This window comes from Myotis daubentonii, chromosome 4 (genome assembly GCF_963259705.1).
Source record: "Myotis daubentonii chromosome 4, mMyoDau2.1, whole genome shotgun sequence".
Lineage (NCBI taxonomy): Eukaryota > Metazoa > Chordata > Mammalia > Chiroptera > Vespertilionidae > Myotis > Myotis daubentonii.
The window spans coordinates 75,665,797-75,687,953 of record NC_081843.1 but is presented as its reverse complement, the minus strand read 5'-3'; the positions used below and the strand labels follow the sequence as shown (position 1 = coordinate 75,687,953).

Below are 22,157 nucleotides of genomic sequence, written 5' to 3'. Positions count from 1 at the left end.
TTTGCAGAAACTCACAGGGTCTGTTCATCTTTGCAGTCCTTGCTGGGCATATCTAACCATAGTGCCCTGCACAAAGCAGACGCTCTGAAATGCTTCTGTTGCGTTCACGTGGATGTTAGTGAATGGTTTTTAATGCTCCTTGCATTTTTGCTTTTGAATATCGAGCTTTGGAAACATTTAGCCTCAGGAATCAGTGAAGACTTTGTTTTGCAGAATAACTGTATTTCAGAAGAAGAAAGAGATGCGTATGAAGAACTGCTGACACAAGCAGAAATCCAAGGCAATATCAATAAAGTCAACAGTAAGTAATGGATTCTACGAAAGAAATGGATACTTATCTATAAGATATGAATATTCCTTGTCAGAGTCTCAGCAAAACTCTCAATTTGTACCCTTATAAAACTGCCCTTGCATGATGAAAAACCCGCTAAATGTCAATGTTGCCCTTAATTAAGGTGTATCATCTGACAGTTTCCTATGGAGCATTATTTGGTGATCTTGTCCCCAGTCCGTGCAGAGTAGCTCAAGGTGTTTCCTCGTAGGTACAGTGTATGTCATATTCTGAACCTTTCCCTGATTGGTATAATACTGGAGGTTATTTAGTAAAAATAGTATGACTTAAAGACTGTCATTCCTTGCCCATGATTATGTGATGGCATTCGATTGGAACTATAAAAGGTATTATTAGCAGCTCTACTCTTTATTACTTCCCAGTTATTAGTCTCAGTTTGTAAGAATTCTTTTCTTACATCTTGTGTAGCTTTTATCCAAGTGAGTGAACTTGACAGACCGATGAAATGGCATAGTGACAGGCTTACATCCATGTCCCTGAGACTCTGTGGAGTTGTACAGTTCGTTCTTCTTGTTACTTGGTGCAGTTGTATGACCAGAAAACGTGGGTAATTAAAATAAGAATATGCAAGTTTAGATACATTCATCTCTTTATTAGTCTTTTCCCCCTTCTAATAAAATGTACTTTTACTTGAACCAGTAAGGAATTGTATTTGACATTTATTTCCCGTAGGTTAACCTAAATAATCCATATATATTACAAAATGAATACTTGAAAGCCCATTTCGCCCATTTAGTAAATCATGTGAAATGTCTGCCAAACCTAAATGTGGAGTATTTCCTAATCACAACAGTCCTAAACCTTTTCCTTGATTTAACATCCTCTATGAGCTTTGGAGGTTCCTTATCGCTCTTAACACCTTCAAAACAACGCAGACCTACCTGTAGGTGTAACCCAGACATTTGCTCCTAAGTTACTGGCAGAGACTTCAAACAGTAACTAAAGAGGCCCAGAGGACCCTGATGTAAATATGTAGGAGTTAACAACTGAGTAGGTTTGAGAAGTTATCTCACACATACACTGCTAAGAGCTCTAGGGTAACTTTTTTTTAAGGGAATATCTTAACCTTGTGGGATGTGTATTTCTATTCTTATTAAATATTGAGCATGTTGGTGATGATACATGAAGCACAATTTTAAGTTTCTCTGCTCTGTTTAAAAGCTGACAATTTCATTATGCTTGACATAAATGAATTGCAGGAAGAAATTAATATTGCCAGTAAGACATCTGAGGTCCATAAGCTTAGTTCCCATAACCGTTTGCCATCCTTTATTTTGAAATGTTTATATCCACTAACATTGATTTATTTTTCATGTTAAATAAAATGCCTTATGTAAATGTTTTAATACTTTACTCCATGACAAATTTATACTTATTTTCCCCATTTTTAAATAAAAAGCCTGAGCTGATTTATACTGATATGATTTATAACCAGCTGAAATTATGAAGGGCATTGCAATGTTTGGTGGTTTTAAAGGTGCAGAACATGATTATTCTGAAGTTTCTTATCTCTTCCCATCTGAAAATGTATAGTCCAGTAGAACTAAACGTAGTCTTGGAAAAAAAAACTCAAAAGCATGTTTTAGTCCGTGACATGACAATGAAACAATTGTATGCTTTAAAATATGTACGTTTACAGCTACTTGACAAGCTTCTCCCCAACCATTGAGGTTATGATATTAAAATGTTAAGGTGGTCCACAGTCGTAGCAGCCATAGTTATGGCATAAGTGACCGCTTTGACGGTAATGCCACCAGCCCTGTCGTCAGCTTTGTTTGAACTACAATTATTTAACTTTTGGGTTTGGCATTCCATTCATTACATGACCTATTTTGTTAAGGTTGGGGCTGGAAATTTTGTTAAATGCACCATGTAAAAGAGTGGTTAAGCTTACTTTATTTTCTTTTTAGAAGTACTGATGCATTAAGAGTGCTTTAAGGGTGTAATTTTTCCGGTAATATTTTACCCTCCAGTTGTGTAAATTCATCTAATAGAGTTTTCAGAGGTGATGCAGGATCCCATCCAAAGTAATCAGAGACACAGTGGAAAGGTCTCAGATAACTTTAACGGAACAGCAGACATCACAACCAACCCCTGACCTTCCTTTCTGGAATTCCTTCATTTGTCATATTAATTCTAAGAATAGAAACAAGTGTTTGGGTTCTTAGGATCCTTTAGAATAAGTGTATGTTTTCTGGGATTGTGGCATGAAAGATTGCATTCGTTGTATTTCCTGATTTTGAATGATGTCTCTTAGTTGAAAGGTTATTAAGGGCAGCTCCTTGAAAATTTAGTTAGAGAAGATAAATGGTTATCTGTTGGAAAGGGTTAGAATAATCTTAGTTGTGTACTAGGGAGACAGATGAACCCTTGAAAAGCTCTAGAAGTGTATGGGGTCTGTGTTTTTTCTACTACCCTGACGTCTTCTTTACGGGGCAAAATCCTGCCTGTTCTGTCTGCTCTGCTGTTGCCTGGTGGCTGAGTTCACTACTCATCCTTCCATTCGGTCAGCAATTCCTTTCTGTTTTCTGAAAATGACACTGAATCTACTGTTTCAAGCACCCTCAGTTTGGTCACTAAAATTCAGGTCTTGTAATCTGAACATTGCAGCTGGTAGAGACATTGCAGAGCTTATAATTCAGGCAGCTCATGTCCACCAAGGCATTTCTGTGACCAGGGCCTTTTTATTTAGATTAACTGATACTAGCATAGACTTATTCAATCATATGGATTTTTATTGTAATATTTTAAAAAAACATACCTGGCCGAACCGATTTGGCTCAATGGATAGAGCGTCGGCCTACGGACTGAAGGGTCCCAGGTTCGATTCCGGTCAAGGGCATGTACCTTGGTTGCGGGCACATCCCCCGTAAGGGGCGAGCCAGAGGCAGCTGATCGATTTCTCTCGTTGATGTTTCTAACTCTCTATCCCTCTCCCTTCTTCTCTGTAAAAAATCAATAAAATATATTAAAAAAAACAAAACAAAAACATACCTGAACTATTTTTTCTTAAGAATCACAATTCAGCTCGGCCAGAGTGGCTCATCTGGTTGAGTGTCATCCTGTGCACCGAAAGGTTGTTGGTTTGATTCCTGGTCAGGGCACATTCCTGGGTTACCAGTTGAGGCATGTGCAGAAGGCAACTGACCGATGATTCATTCATTCATTCTCTCTCTCTCTCTCTCTCTCTCTCTCTCTCTCTCTCTCTCTCTCTCTCCCTCCCTCTCCCTCTCCCTCTCCCTTCCTCCCTCCCTCCCCCTCCCTCTCCCTCTTCCTTACATCCCCTCTCCCTCCTTCTTTTCCTCTCTCTAAGCCTTGGGTGAGGCTTTAAAAATAAAGAACCATAATTCATAGAACATGCAGTTGAGGGGAAGCGGCTATTCTGAGAACTAATACCATCAGTCTCAAGCAGCAGCGTGTCCGAGTGCTGGCTGCGGGTTTTCCATGGTTCTGACTCAGAGGAAGGATACAGCAGTAGGGCAAGGCTTCCCATAGCTTCAGTCTCCCCAGGGAGGCTGAACACATAGGAGCATTAAAGAGCAATGCCTGCAGGATCTGTATGGCCCAGCTCCAAATACTGTGTGGATTCCTAAGGTGCAAAATCCTTGGGACTAGACCCATGTGAAGGCTTCCTGGAAGAGGTGCGCCCACAAAGGAAGAATTTTGTAAGGAAGTCATGCTAGGCAGGAATGCCCTCTAACTCCAGCTCCGTCCGTGCGGACGTTCTCGTAGGTCCTACCTCCAAGCATTGGACCAACTTCCAGTCACTCAGCTACCGTTTCCAAGGTTTGGCCTGTCCTCCAACTGCAGCTTCTCCGAGCTCATGGACAGTGACTCCTTTGGTTCTAATCCTTGGACAGCTGGGCTGGATGGGTCAGGCCAAGTGGGAATGTGGACATTCTGACGGTGTGACTCCCACCCTCAGGGCTGGCTGCAGTGGACCACATCAATGCTGTCATCCAGGAAGGCGACCCCAAGAGGACGCTGCTCGCACTGGAGAGACCGGAGGCCCAGCTGCCTGCTGTTTATCCCTTTGCAGCTGCAATGTATCAGAACGAACTTTTCAACCTCCAGAAACAGAACGCCATGGTGAGTCAGAGGAGACTGCAGTTGTGGAGATGTTCAGTATGGGTCCAAGCCATGCGGAAGGCTGTTTAGGAGGTGAACAGGAGTGTAGAGTCTTTAACTTGTTCCAATCCCCGTCTTGTAGGCCTCCCTGTACCAATTTCATGGCTGCCTTCTCCTTTAACCTGCTTTTCATCCACGTAACGAATCTAAGAGCATAGTTAGGAAGTGCAGACAGAGCTCTACTCAAATACCCATTGAAAACAGGTGTTTCTTGTTCGCTGTGATTTTTTAAAGTTTTTTGGATCATTTTTAAACTTTACTGAATTTTTAAATGTGTTTTTTTTTTTAATTTACCTTTATTGTTGAAAGTATTAGAGATGTCCCCTTGGTTTCGTTGGTGGTGGTGGTGTTTTCCCATTGACCCCTCTACTCTGCACCTGCCCCTCCAAGGCCTTCACCACATTATTGTCTGTGACCATGGGCTGTGCATATCTATAATAATAAAAGCATAACATGCAAATCAACTGAACGACCAAACAGCAGAACGACTGTCCGGACAACCTTCCGGACGACCACTCTATGACACATACCGGGGCCAGGCCAGCCAAAGTGGGTGCCGTGCGATTGGTCGGGGGTCGGGGGGGCCTCGCCATCGCCCCATGATTGCCCCACAGAGGGAGGCCCAGGCCACCCTCTGCCCTGCGATGGATTCGAGCCCTGGCCAGGTGGGCAGGGCCACCCTCTACATGGTGATGGATCGCAGAGCCCCCACTGGGTGGGCAGGGCCTCCCTGTGTGGAGCAATCGATCACAGAGTCCGAAATGTTATGTTTTTTTAATAGAAAAATAAGCTCAAAATCAGCATTTATAGAAATCTACAATTAGAACATTAGCACCATGGCTTTAATTTGTGTAAATTTATGCTCCTTAATATGTGAATAGTATTAAACAGTAATATTCACATAAGGTTAGAGTAATTAAGAGCATGTGTACTATAAATTCAGCTAAACAATGGAACAGAATGAGAAGTACTGGAACAGAGCCAAGAATTTAATATATGAGAGAGCTAGTATTTTAAAAGGTGGGGAAAGGAATGAAATCCTTAACAAATATTTCACCACTTGGAAAAGAAAACATTACCTCACTGCACATATCAGAATAAATTTTCAATATAAAAGGTTAAATGTGAAAAAAAAATGATCTTAAATTAAAATTTTAAGGAAACATAAAAGGACATTGGCTCTTAAAAATTAGAAACAGTACTGATCCACCAAAAAAATGTGGGAGGGGGGCAAAAGCATAAAAGGGCAATTCACGAAATATCTAGTATTCATAATGACAAACACACAAAAAATGTTCAAACTCAACCAGAAGTAACTAAATGTAAATTAAATCAAAATGCAGTTGTTTTTAGAAATCAGGCTGGTGGAGAGAGGAGAGATCTAACCTGTGTCAGCACGGGTTTGGGCAGCAGGCACCTCCTGCACAGTTGACAGGAGCATGAGTGGTGCAGCCTTTCTGCGGGGTGATCTGAATGGTGTGTATCGAAGGCTCTTACCCATTTTCCTGACAATCACATTCCTAGGAAAAGAATGTGAATCAAAAGTTTGTAGCCACAAGGCTGTTTCATAGCATTGTCTCTAATACTGAAAAGCAGGAAACAAATGACATGTTTAAGATTAAGTGGAAAATTAGATTAAAGTAGATTAAAATATATGGCATTATCTTGTTTTTTTTTGTAATTAGAAAAACAATAAGTTGGTTTCAAAACACTTCTGTAGTCCTGGCTGGTGTCACTCAATGGTTAGAGTATTGGCCTGTGCACTGAAGGGTCAAGGGTTCAATTCCTGGTCAAGGGCACGTAACGGGGTTGCAGGTTTGATCCCCGGCCCCAGTCAGGGTATGTGCGGGAGACAACCAATTGGCTCTCACATGGATGTTTATCTCTCTCTCTTTCTCTTTTTCCCTCTCTCTCTCTCCCCTATATCACCTCCCTTTCTCCCTTTTCCTCTCTCTGAAAAAAATAAAATCAATGGAAAAAAATATCCTTGCATGAGGATTAACAAAACAACAACAACAAAAACACCTCTATAAATGTTTGCATAAATTAAAAATAAATAGAAGAACATATACTAAAGGACTGGGGTGGTAGGACTTGCTTATTAAGACTTCCTATGTTGTCAAAATAGAGTCTATTTTTTTAAATATATTTTTTATTGATTTCAAAGAGAGGAAGGGAAAGGGAGAAAGATAGAAACATCAATGATGAGAGAGAATCATTGATCAGATGCTTCCTGCCCGCCCCCTACTGGGGATTAAGCCCGAAACCTAGACACAACCACAACCTGGGCATGTGCCCCGACCAGAATCGGACCATGACTTCCTGGTTCATAGGTCAGTGTTCAACCACTGAGCCACACCAGCTGGGCAAAAGATGCTATTTTAAAATAAAAGAAAAATAGGTTATTTCCTCAAATTGCATTAATATTTCCTGCTACTTCTCTAGCTTTGAAGCCCAAGGCTACTGGAACTCTACACAGGCATTCATCCCCATTTGGTCAATAAACTAATGACTATTTCTTTATCTTTCCTTATCATTTTTGTTGTGTACCACTTTAGATATTTGTGGATAGTTCACTTGAAAGGGTAAATAGGTGAATCTCAAATGATTCCATTCTACCCTTTACTTGTAATTTTATACTTTCCCTATGTGTTAGTCAATATAAGATATTTAGATAAAATTTAGTTACATGTTCCCTATAATAACCTCTTCTTCCCATTTGCTTTGGAAGGGAAAATTACGCTTTGTTACTCTAAAATCATTTTGTTGCAAGATTTCTGTGGATATTCAGAAATCTATATTATAAACATTACATACATATAAAATACATATAATATCCTAGATGTAAAGATATATATCAGATTTTTTTATTAATTCATTTTTATGCCCCCTTTGTGTTCCTTCAATATATGGAAGAAATAACCTTTAGGAAGTTAGGCCAAGTTAGTATAAAATGGTTAAATGGAAGATAAAATTGAAGAGGAAAAGTGTTCTAAAATCTAAGATGTACTTTTTAAATAAGCCAAATTCAGATTTGTAAATCTGGAGATTCTTATTTATTTTGCCAAAAGATAAACCTCACATTTCTTTAAACATCTAGATGTTATATATAGTACATTTTAAAATGTTTACCTAGTTATAAATATGTGACTAACTTTTTGAAGCTGGAATCAATATTCTTACCTTAAATATTTTTATTTAGTTTTCTGGGGCTATAACTTTTAGGGGAAATTCTATCCTCTTTTCCTTACCCTTAATTCAAATTGAAAATCATTAGTTATCCTAAAATCTTACCTCACACTCTCAGACAGTGAGAACATTCTCTAATGCTTGGCTTAATTATTTGGTGAGACTGAGCCTGTGAGCAGCCAGTACAGCTGGGAGTAGGAATCAGCTATGGGAATGCAGTTGTTTTCTGAATCATAAATGTTGGCTGTAATGAACTCAGTTGCCAAAACCACCTAAGAAAATCCCGGAAGCCAATTTACTTCTTCTTGAAAGCCGGTGAAGAATAGGTGACCAGGGAGCTCTTTTTCTCCTGGGTTGTCAAAATCTTCGACTTTTCATCATTTTTGAAATGTGCATTCTAAACCCCCATCGTACCCACAAGGTGTGTGAACTCACTGCCATGTTTCCCGACAGAACTACTTGGCCCACGAGGAGCTCTTGATTGCGGTGGAAATGCTGTCTGCTGTTGCTTTACTAAACCAGGCCTTGGACAGCAAGGACCTGGTATCTGTGCAGAATCAACTCAGAAGCCCAGCGATAGGCTTCAACAATCTGGACGAGACGTATGTTGAACGGTAAGGTGTTTTCCAAAACTCTTCTCAACGCAGAAATGTATGTTTGGCCGATCTCACACATAAAGGATTTGTTACGTATTGAAGAAATCCATATAGCCATGCTCATTTTCTTGAAAGTTAGTCTACTTTGTTTTAAGAGTGTAATATTATAGTTCCTCCTGTACATCCTTCCTTTTAGTGAAGCAGAGGTCTAAAAATGATCATCCTATGGAAATTGCTGACTGACTTTGTCATTAGCAAAGATTATATTTGACAGGCTAAAAATGCAAGAAATGTTGAAAACATACCTTCTCCATACCTTCCTTTGGGCTTCTTTGGGAGATGACAATATGTAGAAAAGTGGAAAGGAACCTTAATAATCCTCTGGTTCAATTCTCTTTATGTTACTGATGAGGAAACTGAATCTGGATTTATCAACCCAAAATTTGGCAACTGGGCCCCAAATCTCATTTTTCTGGTGGTTAAACCAAAGGAATGCTGAGACCACAGTGGACCATGGCAGTGGGTAACAATCTCAGTTTAGTATTTTTTGTTTCGTGTTCCTTAAATATGGTACTAGGTAATACAATCGACAGTATTATAAAGCACTAGAGCAAATCCAGAGAGAACATTAAGGGCCTGGAATAGGAACCCAATGAAAGATGCAGGCAAGACAAAAGCCTAAATAAAAAACCAAGTGATTTTCCATCCTTGTGACCACCAGGGGGAGATGTCTGCTTAGATCTTGACAAAACTCTTCAACTATTGTTTCTGGAACTGCTCAAATAGAAAGGTTGAGTAATTCTCCTGAGTCAGTATAGTTGTACAGGAAAAAAATTTTTTTTAACTTGGTGTTTGACCACTTGTCTATGTAGAGAATGGCCCAAAAGTAGGAGGACACTGGACTTTCCTTGTTTTTAGTCTTTTTTGGAGAAACTGATGCTCTTACACTACATACATTTGGCCACCTGGTTCTTTATGCCTCAGAGTCTCTTTCCAAGGTAATTTATTTCTACTATTCCTACTGTTTGTGTTCATGACACCACCCTCTCCTCCACGCTTAGAAACCTCAAGTTCAGCTTGAGTTTCCCCTGCCCTCTGCCAGGCAGCCTCCTGCTGTAAACAGCCCACTCACTTCTCTCCCTGTCAGTATCCAGTCTGTGTGCAATACCTCTGCAAAGTGTCTCCATTTCCCAGCGACCACCTCGTTTTCACTTTTGCTTCTATATATAATAACCTCCAGATTGGTCTTCCTAGATTTTATCTGTCCCTATTCTTACCTAACCAGGCTTTGCTCTGCTCTCTCTTAGCGTTGGAGTAGAAGACAGAGCTGGTCACTCCCTCATGAAGCCTAACAGCCTACTGGGGCGCTCATGGGGAATCTGGCTGAGAGAATTGTCAGGGCTGTCCCACAGATTTAGCATCCCTGGCCACACCCTCTAAAGGACAGTCCCCCCTCCCTCCAATTCACCCATTTTGATTTTGAAAAATCTTCTCTTTCCCCATCCCAATTGACAAATAACCCATTGAGGAAGGAGTCCCACATTCTATTTGAGAACCACTTTTACACCTGGTTTTCAACTAGGGCCTACAGATACAGCCTCGGCCTCAGAGTTCAAGTATTCTGTATGTTTTAATAATATTTTTAAAAATTCTTGAGGGAGCTCACTGCCAACCTTGGTGTGTGGCGTCACGTGACTAGGCGCACTCCTAGCTCTCCCACTTGCACTTGCACGTGTCCCAGGAGGCCGCTGACAGGTTTGCGTTTGTGCCAAGTGAGATGGAGAGGTGGGATGGAGAGCTGCGGGGTCCCATGAATGGGAAAAGGGGAGGGAGGGCCAACTCCGAGACCACGGGGACAACACATGCAGTGAGCACCTAGGACCAGTGGAGGATGCTGTGGTTCCAGGGCGCCATCCTGGCAGCCATCCTGTTGGCCAAGAGGAGCGCGCAATCTTCATGGTGTTCATGGGAAGTGATGGCTGCAAGTTGGGAAGATGAGCAAGTGACAAAAGCATCTTCAAACAGTTTTTTGCTATTAAAGTCAGTACCAAAAGTAAAGCCTACCTACAATTTTCACAAATCTATCCTCTAGTATGTATTCCACCCAGTTTCTTTATTTTAAAAAAAAAGTGTTTTTAACTGATTTGTAGAGAGAGGAAGGGAGAGGGTTAGAGAGAAACATTGAGGAGAGAGAAGGATCATCTCATCAGCTGCCTCCTGCCCGTCCCCCACACTGGGAATCAAGCTGGGAACTGGGCATGTGCCCTGACCGGGAATCGAACCAGTGACTTCATGGTTCATGGATTGGTGTTCAGCCACTGAGCCACACGGGCTGGTTCGCCTAGTTTCTTTATTGGAGACAGTAGAATTCCCTTGGCAGTAATAGAAGGAAGTGTTTCTGCAGATGAACTTGTTTCCAAAATTCAAAGTCCGGCAGATGCACTCATTAAAAGGAGAAACTTCAATGGAAATGGCAGGCAGCAGTCAACAAGTTCAGTCTCTACTCCGTCCAGCTCATTCAACCTAACAACACTTCTGCAAACTCTCAGTCCGGAAATGGGGAGCTTTGTGGGACACCACCCGCATCTGCTACAAACTCAGAGTCTGCAACAGGAGAAAGATCCAGCCATGTCCTTCCGTCTCAGGACCTAGTGGGTGTTCACATCAGAGACCAGCGGAGGACCTCACTGCCAGAGCAGAGACCAACCCAGACACTTGAAGAAAGGAAGAGAAGAGAGAAGGAAAGGGGAAGAACACAGAGAGAGGTTAAGAAGGAAATTGAGAGGAGAAAAACTGGAAAAGAAATGTTGGAGTATAAAAGAAAGCAAGAAGAGGAATTAGCAAAAAAAATGTTCGAGGAAAGAAACGGAAAAGTCAGAAAGAAGATCGGGCAGTTTGAGAACGTACAAAACATCAGATTGCATTGGACCGTGCAGAGAGCGACTCATTTTCCAAGTACACAGGAAGAAGTAGAAGCGGCTAACGCGGCTGCCTTGCTGGCTACACAGGCTGAACTGGAAGTTAAGAGGGACGCTTCTGCAAGAGAAGGAAGCAAAGTTGCAAGAATTCAATTCCATCTTTCTGGTGGTTCTCTCTTCACAAATCAGTTCCCTTCTGAGGCTCCTCTAGAAGAGGAAAGGCAGTTTGCTGCACAGGCTGTTGGCAACATTTATTGTAATTTTTCATTAGCAACCATTTTCCCAGGAAAGAGTTTACCAAAGAAGTGTATAAAAAGAATTTATTGGATGTGAAACTTGCCCCCAGTGCGTCAGTGGTACTGTTGCCCAGTAAGAGGCCAGCTGCATCCCTGGTACATTTTCCAGTGCAGACTTTTGGACACGTCGGGGAGAGTCTGTCACCATTCCTTGCCGTCTGGGGATTGGTTAGCAGCTTCTCGTTCAGTAACCCTCCCTCTGCGTGGATCTCGGGGACAGCATGTTGGGAACCTTCAGCCCTTGCACTGGCTAGCGATTCAGGGGAAAGGGAACCGTCAGAAGGAGAGTGCTTGAGAAATGGGGGGAAGATTTTTTAAAAGGAGGGGAAGATACATAGATTGAGGGGCCCAAGATGAGGGTAAAGATGAAAACACTTGGGATGGAAATTTTACTCAACAGGTGTGGTGTGACAGGTACATTAGGTGCAATGATCATGCTTTCTTATATGGTTTAATTAAACTGAAATTCTACTGGAGAAGTGGTACTGCTTTATGTCTTCTAACCAATCTATAAAATGTCTTTTTATTCCTGCTTAGTGGGTTAATGTTGTTTAACTCAGACAAGTCAAGAGATAAAGTAACTCACTGCTATAGTAACTCAGTTGCATATAGTAACCAACTGCTAGAAACCTAAAAGAATCAAAAGAGCTGCCACAACCTCCCTTTATCAGATTTCTTATTCAGTATTTCATATATCCATTCATTGGCCCTGTGCTCTCAGATAATACGTTTTGTTTAGAGCTATTTTACTCCTAAGTCCACACGAAGTAACTGGTATGGCACGGAGTAATTTGACTCTAAGTTAGAGCGTTTTAACTAGCCAGTCAGGTGATTTATGGTTTATTTTTCTCTTTCCGCTCATCAGCTGCAAGCAAAATCTTATAGTTTTTAATCTTAAACACTGAATAAAAAATTTTTTTTATTTAAGCATTTTCTGAGTCACCTGGACGACCCAATACCGATTGTGTTTCAGGGCCCACTTTGGTTCCTGTGTTGACAGTTACATTGGCCTCCGTGAGCTGCCATAGCCTCAGCAGTTCACTTTTAGTGTCAGCTTTTCACCCAAGTTCTTGGAAGCCCAGTTTACAGGTTTTCAAGTTTAAGAAACGTTGCTGGGTCTGGGCCACTCCTTGTGGCTGTGCAAGTTCATAGCACAAGAGTACAGGCATCGCCGCCTGGATGAATTCTTAGAGTCTGTAGCTATTTATCGTGGCTTCCCCCCCCCCACCCCCCCACTTGGGACTGTGTTTTCCCAAAAAGATTCTTTTGTCTAATTCTCAAAAAAGTGATGTAGGATTGGCATGGCTCTAGGCATGTGCTGTTCCCAGACTAAATGTCCTAAAATGTAGCTGGGTTTACAATGCTTCTGTGTTTAAGTGTTCCCAGTTCTCGTCTGAATTAAGAACAGACTCACTCTAAACGTGTTCTGCCCTTAGCTGCAGCTGCATCTTTCCTTGCATTTTGCCCTTCGGCCAAGCTGGGTCCAAACACACTGTACTTTCTAGCTGTCTCCTCCTGTGTGTGCTCCTCTCACCGCCAGGAACATACCTGTCTGCTGACACGGTATTGGAGCTGCCAGGCCCTGCCTACCATGGATTATACGTCCATGAATATTTCCATGCTTCTCCCCACCCCCGCTAATGTCATATCACATCTCCTGAGAATTAGCATCATGTGGTGAGGAACACAGTCTTGGAACCAAAAATAAAATTTTTATTCTTCCTAGTGAAAAACTTCCTTGGAGTTTTTGTTGTCTTATCCACGAGACTGGTAGCTCCTTGAAGTATAAAGGCTGCATCTTGTTCATTTTAATATCCCTGTGATGCCTGCAACATGTTTTATATATAGTATGTGTTTAATAAACATTTGCTGAACTCAATTTGAATTTTAATCTCAAAACTTCCCAGTCTGTTAGAAATATATTGTTACTAGTTGGCTCATGGAAGATGGTGAAGAGAGCTCTGAGAGGTGGGGTAAGCTACAGAGCACTTTCCAGAGTTCATGCCTTTAACTCTCAGGTGGAAAAGCCTGCAGAGCTATGTCTTACCCCTAAAGTTGGTTCTCTTTGATTAGTGTTGGTTCATTGCTAAAGAAATGATGGGTGATTGCCATTTTTTTCTGTGTTTTTCCTCATTTTATTCCCACTGGACTATCATTTAGATATTAAGCATGTGAGATACCCACAAGGATTCTGCAGTCTTTTTTAGAAGGATGCTAACTAGTGGGAGTTGCCGTTTATCCATATTTTTTTTATGCTCAGTATTATATGTTACTAGTGACACAGAGTATCTTCGTAGGCTTATAATTCTTGGTAAGGGGAAAATCTCACACGTGACAGTTAACCAGTTTCAGGCCTGCATCTGGGTATGTCTCATTTGGCGACAGATAATGCATCATCGCCACTGCTTCCTATTTTGAATGATGTTTTTCTCTCTCAAGCTACTCCGTGGAAGACATCTCAGTGTCATCTAGAGCAGTGGTCGCCAACCGGTGGTCCACAGTTAAGGGGCTGGAATAAGGAGCCCAATGAAAGATTCAGGCAGGCATGCAAAAAGTTAAGAAAATTTGTCACAATAAGAAAACAGTTTTAAGCTTAATGCAATGTTCATTCTTTAACCTCTGTTAGGAAATCTGCAGGTGCTATTCAGAAGTCAAACTGCATAGTAAATCAATAGGCATATAGAGGATTGGTCTTTATTTCCCTGGAGTAATGCAAAAGCCAGCTAAACTATTGCATGTCATTACTTTGGGCTAGACTGGCTCCTGTTAGCTTATGGATCTAACACTGGTTCTATAAATTTTAAATAGGAAAATTGAGTATTGAGAAATGAAAGTTCCTTAGTAATATATCCAGATGGGTGTCTTTTCCTCTAAAATTTCTCCAGATAAGAACAATAACTGGAGTGATTGGCCAAACTCTATTTTCCAGAGGACTCCGCTGAGTGAGGAGGGCCAGGGGCCAGGACTGAGGTGTGAGAGTGCCGTGGCCGGGAGGGGACACGAGGGTTTTGAGTAGTTGCTCTTAGGAGCAGTGGACAGGTGAGGAGGAACTTTAAGATATTCTGATTCAACTCATGCACCACCTCTTCAAGAAAACATATAGTGAAGATGTGTGTCATTTAGCAGGGTTTTCTGGAACTACATTTGCATTTTATTTGATTCCTCAATAGGCATATTAAATCTCAGGGTAACCCAGGTATCTTAGGGTTACAGTAGAAAGGACTCTTGCAGCTCACATTGTGGGAGGAACAAGAGTAATAAAAAGAACGCTTGCCAAAACTGGTTTGGCTCAGTGGATAGAGCGTCGGCCTGCGGACTGAAGGGTCCCGGGTTCGGTTCCGGTCAAGGGCATGTGCCTGGGTTGCGGGCACATCCCCGGTGGGAGATGTGCAGGAGGCGGCTGATCGATGTTTCTCTCTCATCGATGTTTCTGATTCTCTATCTCTCTCCTTTCCTCTCTGTAAAAAATCAATAAAATATATTTTTTTAAAAAAGAACGCTTAATGGAAGGGTTGAGGGCCATGGTCCTTTAGAGCCAAGATGTGCAAAAGGGAAGAAAATTAGTAATTAGACAAAAAGCAAAATCACAGGCTTGAGGACATCTAAGTTATTTTTGTTTTGTTTTGCTTGAGTTAGGTACGAAGCTGGGTTTTGAGGAACTTTCATTAAACAGCATTTGTACATAAAGTCTTGCTAAGAAAAAAGAACACCATTAGTATACGTGAGCTTGTTGTATGTTGACAAAGCTGCACGCCAGTTTTAGTTGTCTTTCTACTCTTTGTCTCACCTCCTAACAAACACTTTTGGCCCCTCGTGTCAAATATAAGAGGCATAACTTGAACAAAGAATGAATGTCTCTTTGTTATTAGTGTCATGATCCTTCTCTCTTCCACAGTTATGCAGATGAACTACTCTCCATTAAACTGGACGTTTTGTCCCAAGGGCAAGAGACCTTAAGCTGGAATGAAATTCAGAATTGTATTGATATGGTTAATATTCAAATTCAAGAAGAAAATGACAGTAAGTATGGAATACTTTTTTTCTCTAGGTTAGTGGGAGAATAAGGTGTATCGACTTCTCTAGATTAGGACTACAAATTTTGCTCATGGAGCCTTATGAAAGCACACTCCTCTAACATGTATGTATGTATTTATATGTAAATTGTATGCTTATACTATTGTACCAACATATTATAACATTACAAAAATACATAAAAAGACATGAAAGGACAGACTAAAAATACATGTAAGTGGGGTGTGAAGAGAGCAGAGCGCCTGAAGGATGGCTCCTCTGTGTATAACACATCCAACAGCAACCTGGGCTTACTCCTCACGGGTGGCAGGATGCTATGACCTTCCTGTGACATTACGCCCTATACATGAAAAAAATACAACAACAACCATACATAGGGGTCCTAATAACTTTTATTTATTGACACTTCACAGTTGACTGCTCTCCATAACTCAGTTGTTTAGGCACTCAACTTTATTTTGACTTTTCATTTGGACATTTTCCTGAAATATGACACATGTTCCTGCCCTTGGAAGAAATTGGAACATAATCTAACTGTCGCCTTATAATCAGAAGTCATGGTGATTTGTTGTGTTTCTAGAAATTATGAACTATGAGCATGAAAGCGGGCAGTCCCAAGAGGCTATGCCCTGAAACATGCTTTCTTGAGTGTCAGCTGCTTCCTTATCATTTGCCTTTTGCATATAAAAACAGTGGGGAATAAGGAGCTGTGTAACTTTAGCAATCAGTTATTCACTAATTTCTGTAGCATGAATTACCAAATTCAAGCTTTAAGCAGTTTTTTCCATCATAAAAACCAGCAGCCCTGGCTGAGGTGGCTCAGTTGATTGAGCATCGTCCTGTGCACCAAAAGGTTGCTGGTTCAATTCCCCATCTGGGCACATGCCCCAATTTGGGGCTTGGTCCCTGGCAGGGGGTGTACAGGAAGCAGCCAATCCATGTTTCACTCTCACATTGATGTTTCTCTGTCTCTCTCCCTCTCCATTCCTCTACAAAATTAATAAAAAAAAAAATACTTTTAAAACAAACAAACAAAACAAAACCCTGGTGTTTGTGTCCTGTTACAAAGCTCAGTGCCCCAGCCCTCTGCCTTTCAGCCTTCCTCCTTGACCCCCCGCTATAACACTTGGAGTCTCCTGCACCAATGATTTGAGTGCTTTGGCTAATGCCACCCAAGGATGGACTCTTTGGGTAGGCAAAATAAAGAATCATGTCTCATCTTTGTTTTCTAGCTTTTTCCTAATTCTTTATTTTCTTCACTCTTAAAATTTTTTATTGAATTTGTTAGGATAACTGGTTATTAAAATTATAATGATTTCAAGTGTACAATTCTATAATACATTATCTGCATATTATATTATATATTCACCAGAGGCCCGGTGCACGAATTCGTGCATGTGTGGGGTCCCTCGGGGTGGCCTGTGGGGATCAGGCCGAAACCCACAGTTCAATGCTGCCTGCAGCTCCTACCTGCCGCTCTCACTCATCCCGGCCCCACTGCGCCTGCCGTGGGCTTGCACCCAATCAGACCCAATTAGGAGAGGTTTGCACTGCCTGCAGCAGTGATCGCCAGCCATAGCCCTGTGTCTGGCACCCTCCCCTGGGGAGTGGCCTGCGGGATTAGGCCGAAACCAGTTCTCCGACATCCCTCAAGGGGTCCCGGATTGTGAGAGGGCACAGGCCAGGCCGCGGGACCCCACCAGTGCAGGACCGGGGCCAGGGAGGGACTGTGGGAGGGCTCCAGGGCATGTCTGGCCCATCTCGCTCAGTCCTGATAGGCTAGACCCCAGCAGAAAGCTAACCTACCGGTTGGAGCATCTGCCCCCTGATGGTCAGTGCACATCATAGTGACTGGTTGACCAGTCGACTATCTGCCCCCCGTGGCCAGTGTACGTCATAGCAAGTGGTTGAACGACCTTAGTATATCATTAGCATATTACGCTTTGATTGGTTGAACAGTCAACCAGTCACTGGATGACCAGACACTTAGCATATTAGGCTTTTATTATATAGGATTACCCACAGTCAAGGCTCTTCCCCTTACCATTTATCCCCCTTTACCCTCTTCAACTTCCCCTCACCCCCCTTTCCCTCTGGTAATCACCACACTGTTGCCTGTGTCTATGAGGTATCTTGGATTTTTTTTGCTTATTCCCTTCACCTTTTCACCCAGTCCCCTAACCCCTCTCCCCTCTGACAGCTGACAGTAGTTCTCTGTATCTATGAGTCTGTTTCTGTTTTGTTCATTTATTTTTGTTTATTAAGTTGCACATATAAATGAGATCATATGGTATTTGTCTTTCTCTGACCTATTTCACTTAATGTAATACTCTTCAGGTCCATCGATGCTGTCATAAAAGGTAAGTTTCCTTTTTTACAGCTGAATAGTATTCCATAACTTTTCCCCAATTCTTTCTGACAATACCTGAAGTCCAGTTCTGCTTTGGTGATTGTAGTGTGTGTTGCTTATGCAAGTGAAGGTGTGTGAGTTCTCAGTGATAAACAATTATAGTTTTACTCTCATTCTTGACTTTGATTTTACAAAGGGGAGGGAACGCCATTTTTGTCCCAGAATATCTTAAGAGCCTTTACTTTTATCAGGAAAAGGGGGGGAAAGTAACCTGTGTATAACTTCAAAAGAGAGAGGTCTTTTGTAGGTGGTTATCATTTTTAAAGAAAAATCTCTTTGGATTGGTATGACATTTATCTAGTTAAACTGGAATACTGTCATTCTCCATGAGATATGTCACATGGCCACTATCATATTTCTTTTAAACATCTTGTCATGAAGGGCACATGCAATAACCAGCAGAGTTATTTCAGATATTCTATATCATATTTCCTTTCTAGTATTTGAGGAGTTTAATACAGAACATTTAATTTCTTTCTTTTGGCTTGTTCTGTTATTCTGTCAAAATGAGGTATTTTTAAAGTTATTTTAAGTATTGAGCTTGATAGCATATATTTAGGTGATTGCTTAAAAAGCTAAAGTATAAAATACACCATTGTGTATTCCATGGCAGGAATGTTACAGTATAGTAATTAAATCATCTGAAAACGCTGAGAATTTTTCATGGACATCTTGAACATGCTTTACTCTCCCCAGCCCACCCCTGCCTCGTGCTCTCAGGTCTCATCCTCTGACTGATTTGTGATGTGGATAAGGTATGCAGCTAATGGGAAGTGATAAATGTAGAAGGCGAGTTTAATGGAGAAGCTGCTAAATGCGTTTTCTTGACTTGGATGCTCTCTTGGTTTCTCACTGGAAAGTTCACTGTTCCCTGTAGAGCCCCAGAGGAGCACTTATATAGCAGAGGCAAGGAAGTTTTCTTCTTTGAATTGCTTTTTACATTTGGTAGGTACCATTCTTTGTAGGGTACCTCCTCTGCTGTCTCAAATACACAACCTCTAAGAGAATTCCTGCCCACTCCCTCATTCTGCCCACATTCTCGTGCGAGATGTTATAGTCTCACATGATGACTTAAGGAAGTGGGCCATGAACTGAGTGAGGCTCAGCAATCTTTGTTAAAATGGGATTTCCCCTGGATTTATAAACAGAGGCAGTGATACAGATGCACTGGCGGGAGAGGGGTGGGGTGACGGGGGGGGGGGGGGGGAGGACTGCTGCGTAGGTCTCTCAGCTCCTATGAGGTCATTTACTATGACCTCAGCAGCTTGAGTCTTAGAAACATGCCAAACAAAACTTAAGCAGGTGATTTCAATCAAGTCAGCTGGCATGCACTCATCCTCAGGTGAGCAGCCAATGGGAACACACATTCTTACAGTGTCATTCCGATTCTTTTTGGATGGGGTGTTTAAAAGATTTAGAACAGTCTACCCAAGGTAGGTGTCTAGAGAATGAAATGAAGTAGTCTGTGCTCTCCAGTTTATAACTGCAACAGGGTAAATGATAATACCTTGCCCTGGCCAGGTGGCTCGGTTGGTTGGTGTGTTGTTCCATACACCAAAAGGTTGCGGGTTTGATCCCCAGTCGGACACATACAAAAAGGCAACCTACTGGTCTCTCTCTCTCTCTGTCTCTCTCTCTCCCTCTCTAAAATATATAAAAAAAACATATCCTCAGGTGAGGATCTTTTTTAAATGATGATACCTTGTATATAGATAGTGCTTGGACTTTCCTGAGTTCTTCCAACGTTTTGAGATAATGTAACTTGCATGTTAGGAAAGTACTTTTACTTTTTCTTCAAACATATTTAAGTATGTACTATAATCAGGAATAATTTCTAATCATTTTAGATTGTCCCTTCCATCCTCCAGATAATTGTTTCCATTCTTAGCAAGGTGGTATTTATGGAGTCATCTATTTGGGGGATACTTAGCTCAGTATTTTACTTTATTTTCAAATATCTCAAGATGCAGATACTCATTAAAAATTAATAGTACGTATTCTGTTTCATAGCATATCACATTTTTAAAGTGAATTGTAATTGTTTTGGTTGAAAGATATGTAATTGACAAAATAAGAAGTAATAAGTTTGGCTTTAAGAATGTTTATTTTCTCAGCTTGCTGCTTGTTTATGTTTAAGTTTTGTAGTAGTTCTGGTCCATCAGCACTAAGCTGGGAAGCAAAAGCCCCCTGTTAGTATATATGTATGTGTGTACAATGTTTATATACACATGTATACACGTATTTGTACATATACTATAGTTTTATAAGACTGGTGGATAGTTTATTTTTAATAACAAGGCAGTATTGAGAAATGACCTCCAAATGGATCCCTTTTGCTAGTTTCAAAAACTCTCCAGATTCCATAGCTTGGTTTCTATGCTTTCCATTCCTGGACCTTATAGTCTATGTCCTAAGATCCTATGCTAAGGTAGAGATGGTGGAAGGTTAAACTGGTGGAATGCTTATTCTTCCCTTAGTACCTCCAAGACTTAGGGCTCCAGGTGTTATCTTACCAGGTGGAATTACTGAAACAATGGCATTCAGTAGCCATACTTGAACCTTAACAATATCCCCAAACATGCATGACTATGGAGCTTTCCTATACTTCCAAGAAAGTATGGGTATCTTAACTGAAATTAAATAAAATTTCAAATTATGTTTTTCACTTACACTAGCCACATTTTAATGGCCTAATATTTACGTGTGGGTAATGGCTACTGTATTGGAAAGCCCAGATACAGAGCATTTCCTTCGTCACAGAACATTCCCTTGAACATCATTGGGACTACATTGACCTGGAAATTCACTCTAACACTGTAGGGAATTGTTTGCTTTTGGAACTCTCTGTTTTGGCATTTTTTACAGAGTGGTGAAGTAGAGTAATCCAAAGAATAGAATATATATCCAAATGTTTTTGCATTTCAGTTTTTTTTCCCCCTGTATATCTCTACATTAAATTCTTCCAGCACTGGTATTCTGTGATTCCATCATCCACTGTCTAAGTGAGGGTTGCCTTAGAAATTAGCATTCCTGCTGCTACTTGTATGTAAAGCTAACCCCTTTTTTATAGCAGCTTCATTGAGACATAATTCATATACCATAAAATTTACCTTTTTATTGTTTTATGTATTTAAAAGTTGTATAACAGTTAAAAGACTCCTGTTCAGCTAGTCTTCAGATGGTTATTCTGGTTGATTTTTCTGTACTTTAGCTGCAATCTGATATGGTGCTGGGAGGAGGTGAGTGTGAACCTCCACCTACTTCACCACCATCTTGTTGTCTCACCACTGTCTAAATTCATAACATTTCATCACCCCAGAAAGAAGCTTCATACCATTAATATCCCCGCCTCCCATCCCTTAATCTACTAATCTACTTTGTTTCTCTGGATTTTCCTGTTCTTGACATTTCATATAAATAAAATCATGTAATATGTGGCCTTTTGTGTCTATTTTTTTTTTCACTTAGCCTAAAGTTTTCAAGGTTCATCTATGTTGTATCACATTTCAATATACTTCATATTCCTTCCTAGGTTAAATAATATTTCGTTCTATGGGTAGACACTTTGTTTATTCATTCATCAGTTGATGGACATTTGGGTTGTTTCTATTTTTAACTATTATGAATACTCATTCTGTAAATATTCATGTTAAGCTTTTGTGTGAACATATGGTTTCCGTTCCCTTGAGTACCTACCAAGAAGTAGAACTGCTGGATCATATGGTGGTCTGTGTTTACTATTTTAAGGAACTGACTGTATCATTTTCCATTTCCACCAGCAATGTATGTCCAGTTTCACCACATCCGCACACCACCTGTTATGGTTTGTGGGTATGAAGTGGTATCTCATTGGGATTGGGTTTTGCTTTTTGCTAATAACTAATGATATTGAGCATATTTTCATGTGCTTATTAGCCATTTGTGTACCATCTTTAAAGAAATGTCTAATCAAGCCCTTTACCCACTTTAAATTGGATTTTCTTTTTTCCTTTGAATAGTAAGAGTTACTTGTATATGTGGCCTACCTGTGTAGAAGGTATACAAGTCCTTAATCAGATACAGGACTTGTAAGTATTTTCTCTCATTCTGTAGGTTGTCTTCATTTTCTTTGATGATGTCCTTTAAAGCACAAAAGTTTAAAGTTTTATAACATCCCATGCATTTCAATTTTTCTTTTGTTGTTTGTGGTTTTGGTGTCATAGCTAAGAAGTAGTGCCTACTTCAAGGCCACAAAGA

The 22,157-nt window shown here is 40.8% G+C and overlaps 1 protein-coding gene, 1 non-coding gene and 1 pseudogene across 2 annotated transcripts in view; all 3 read left to right on the top strand.

The window, feature by feature from the left end:
• IQGAP2 (IQ motif containing GTPase activating protein 2) overlaps positions 1-22,157 on the top strand; it is a 269,990-nt gene that overhangs the window by 164,854 nt on the left and 82,979 nt on the right. The window contains exons 9-12 of the mRNA XM_059694287.1: positions 214-301; positions 4,278-4,441; positions 8,123-8,283; positions 15,375-15,499. Of these exons, the coding sequence (XP_059550270.1) occupies positions 214-301; positions 4,278-4,441; positions 8,123-8,283; positions 15,375-15,499 (538 nt within the window). The remainder of the gene's footprint in view (positions 1-213; positions 302-4,277; positions 4,442-8,122; positions 8,284-15,374; positions 15,500-22,157) is intronic.
• On the top strand, positions 9,057-12,090 carry LOC132233514 (UBX domain-containing protein 4-like; annotated as a pseudogene).
• LOC132234004 (small nucleolar RNA SNORA11) lies at positions 15,731-15,859 on the top strand. The gene has a single exon (XR_009452834.1). It is a non-coding gene; the product is annotated as a small nucleolar RNA SNORA11 (small nucleolar RNA).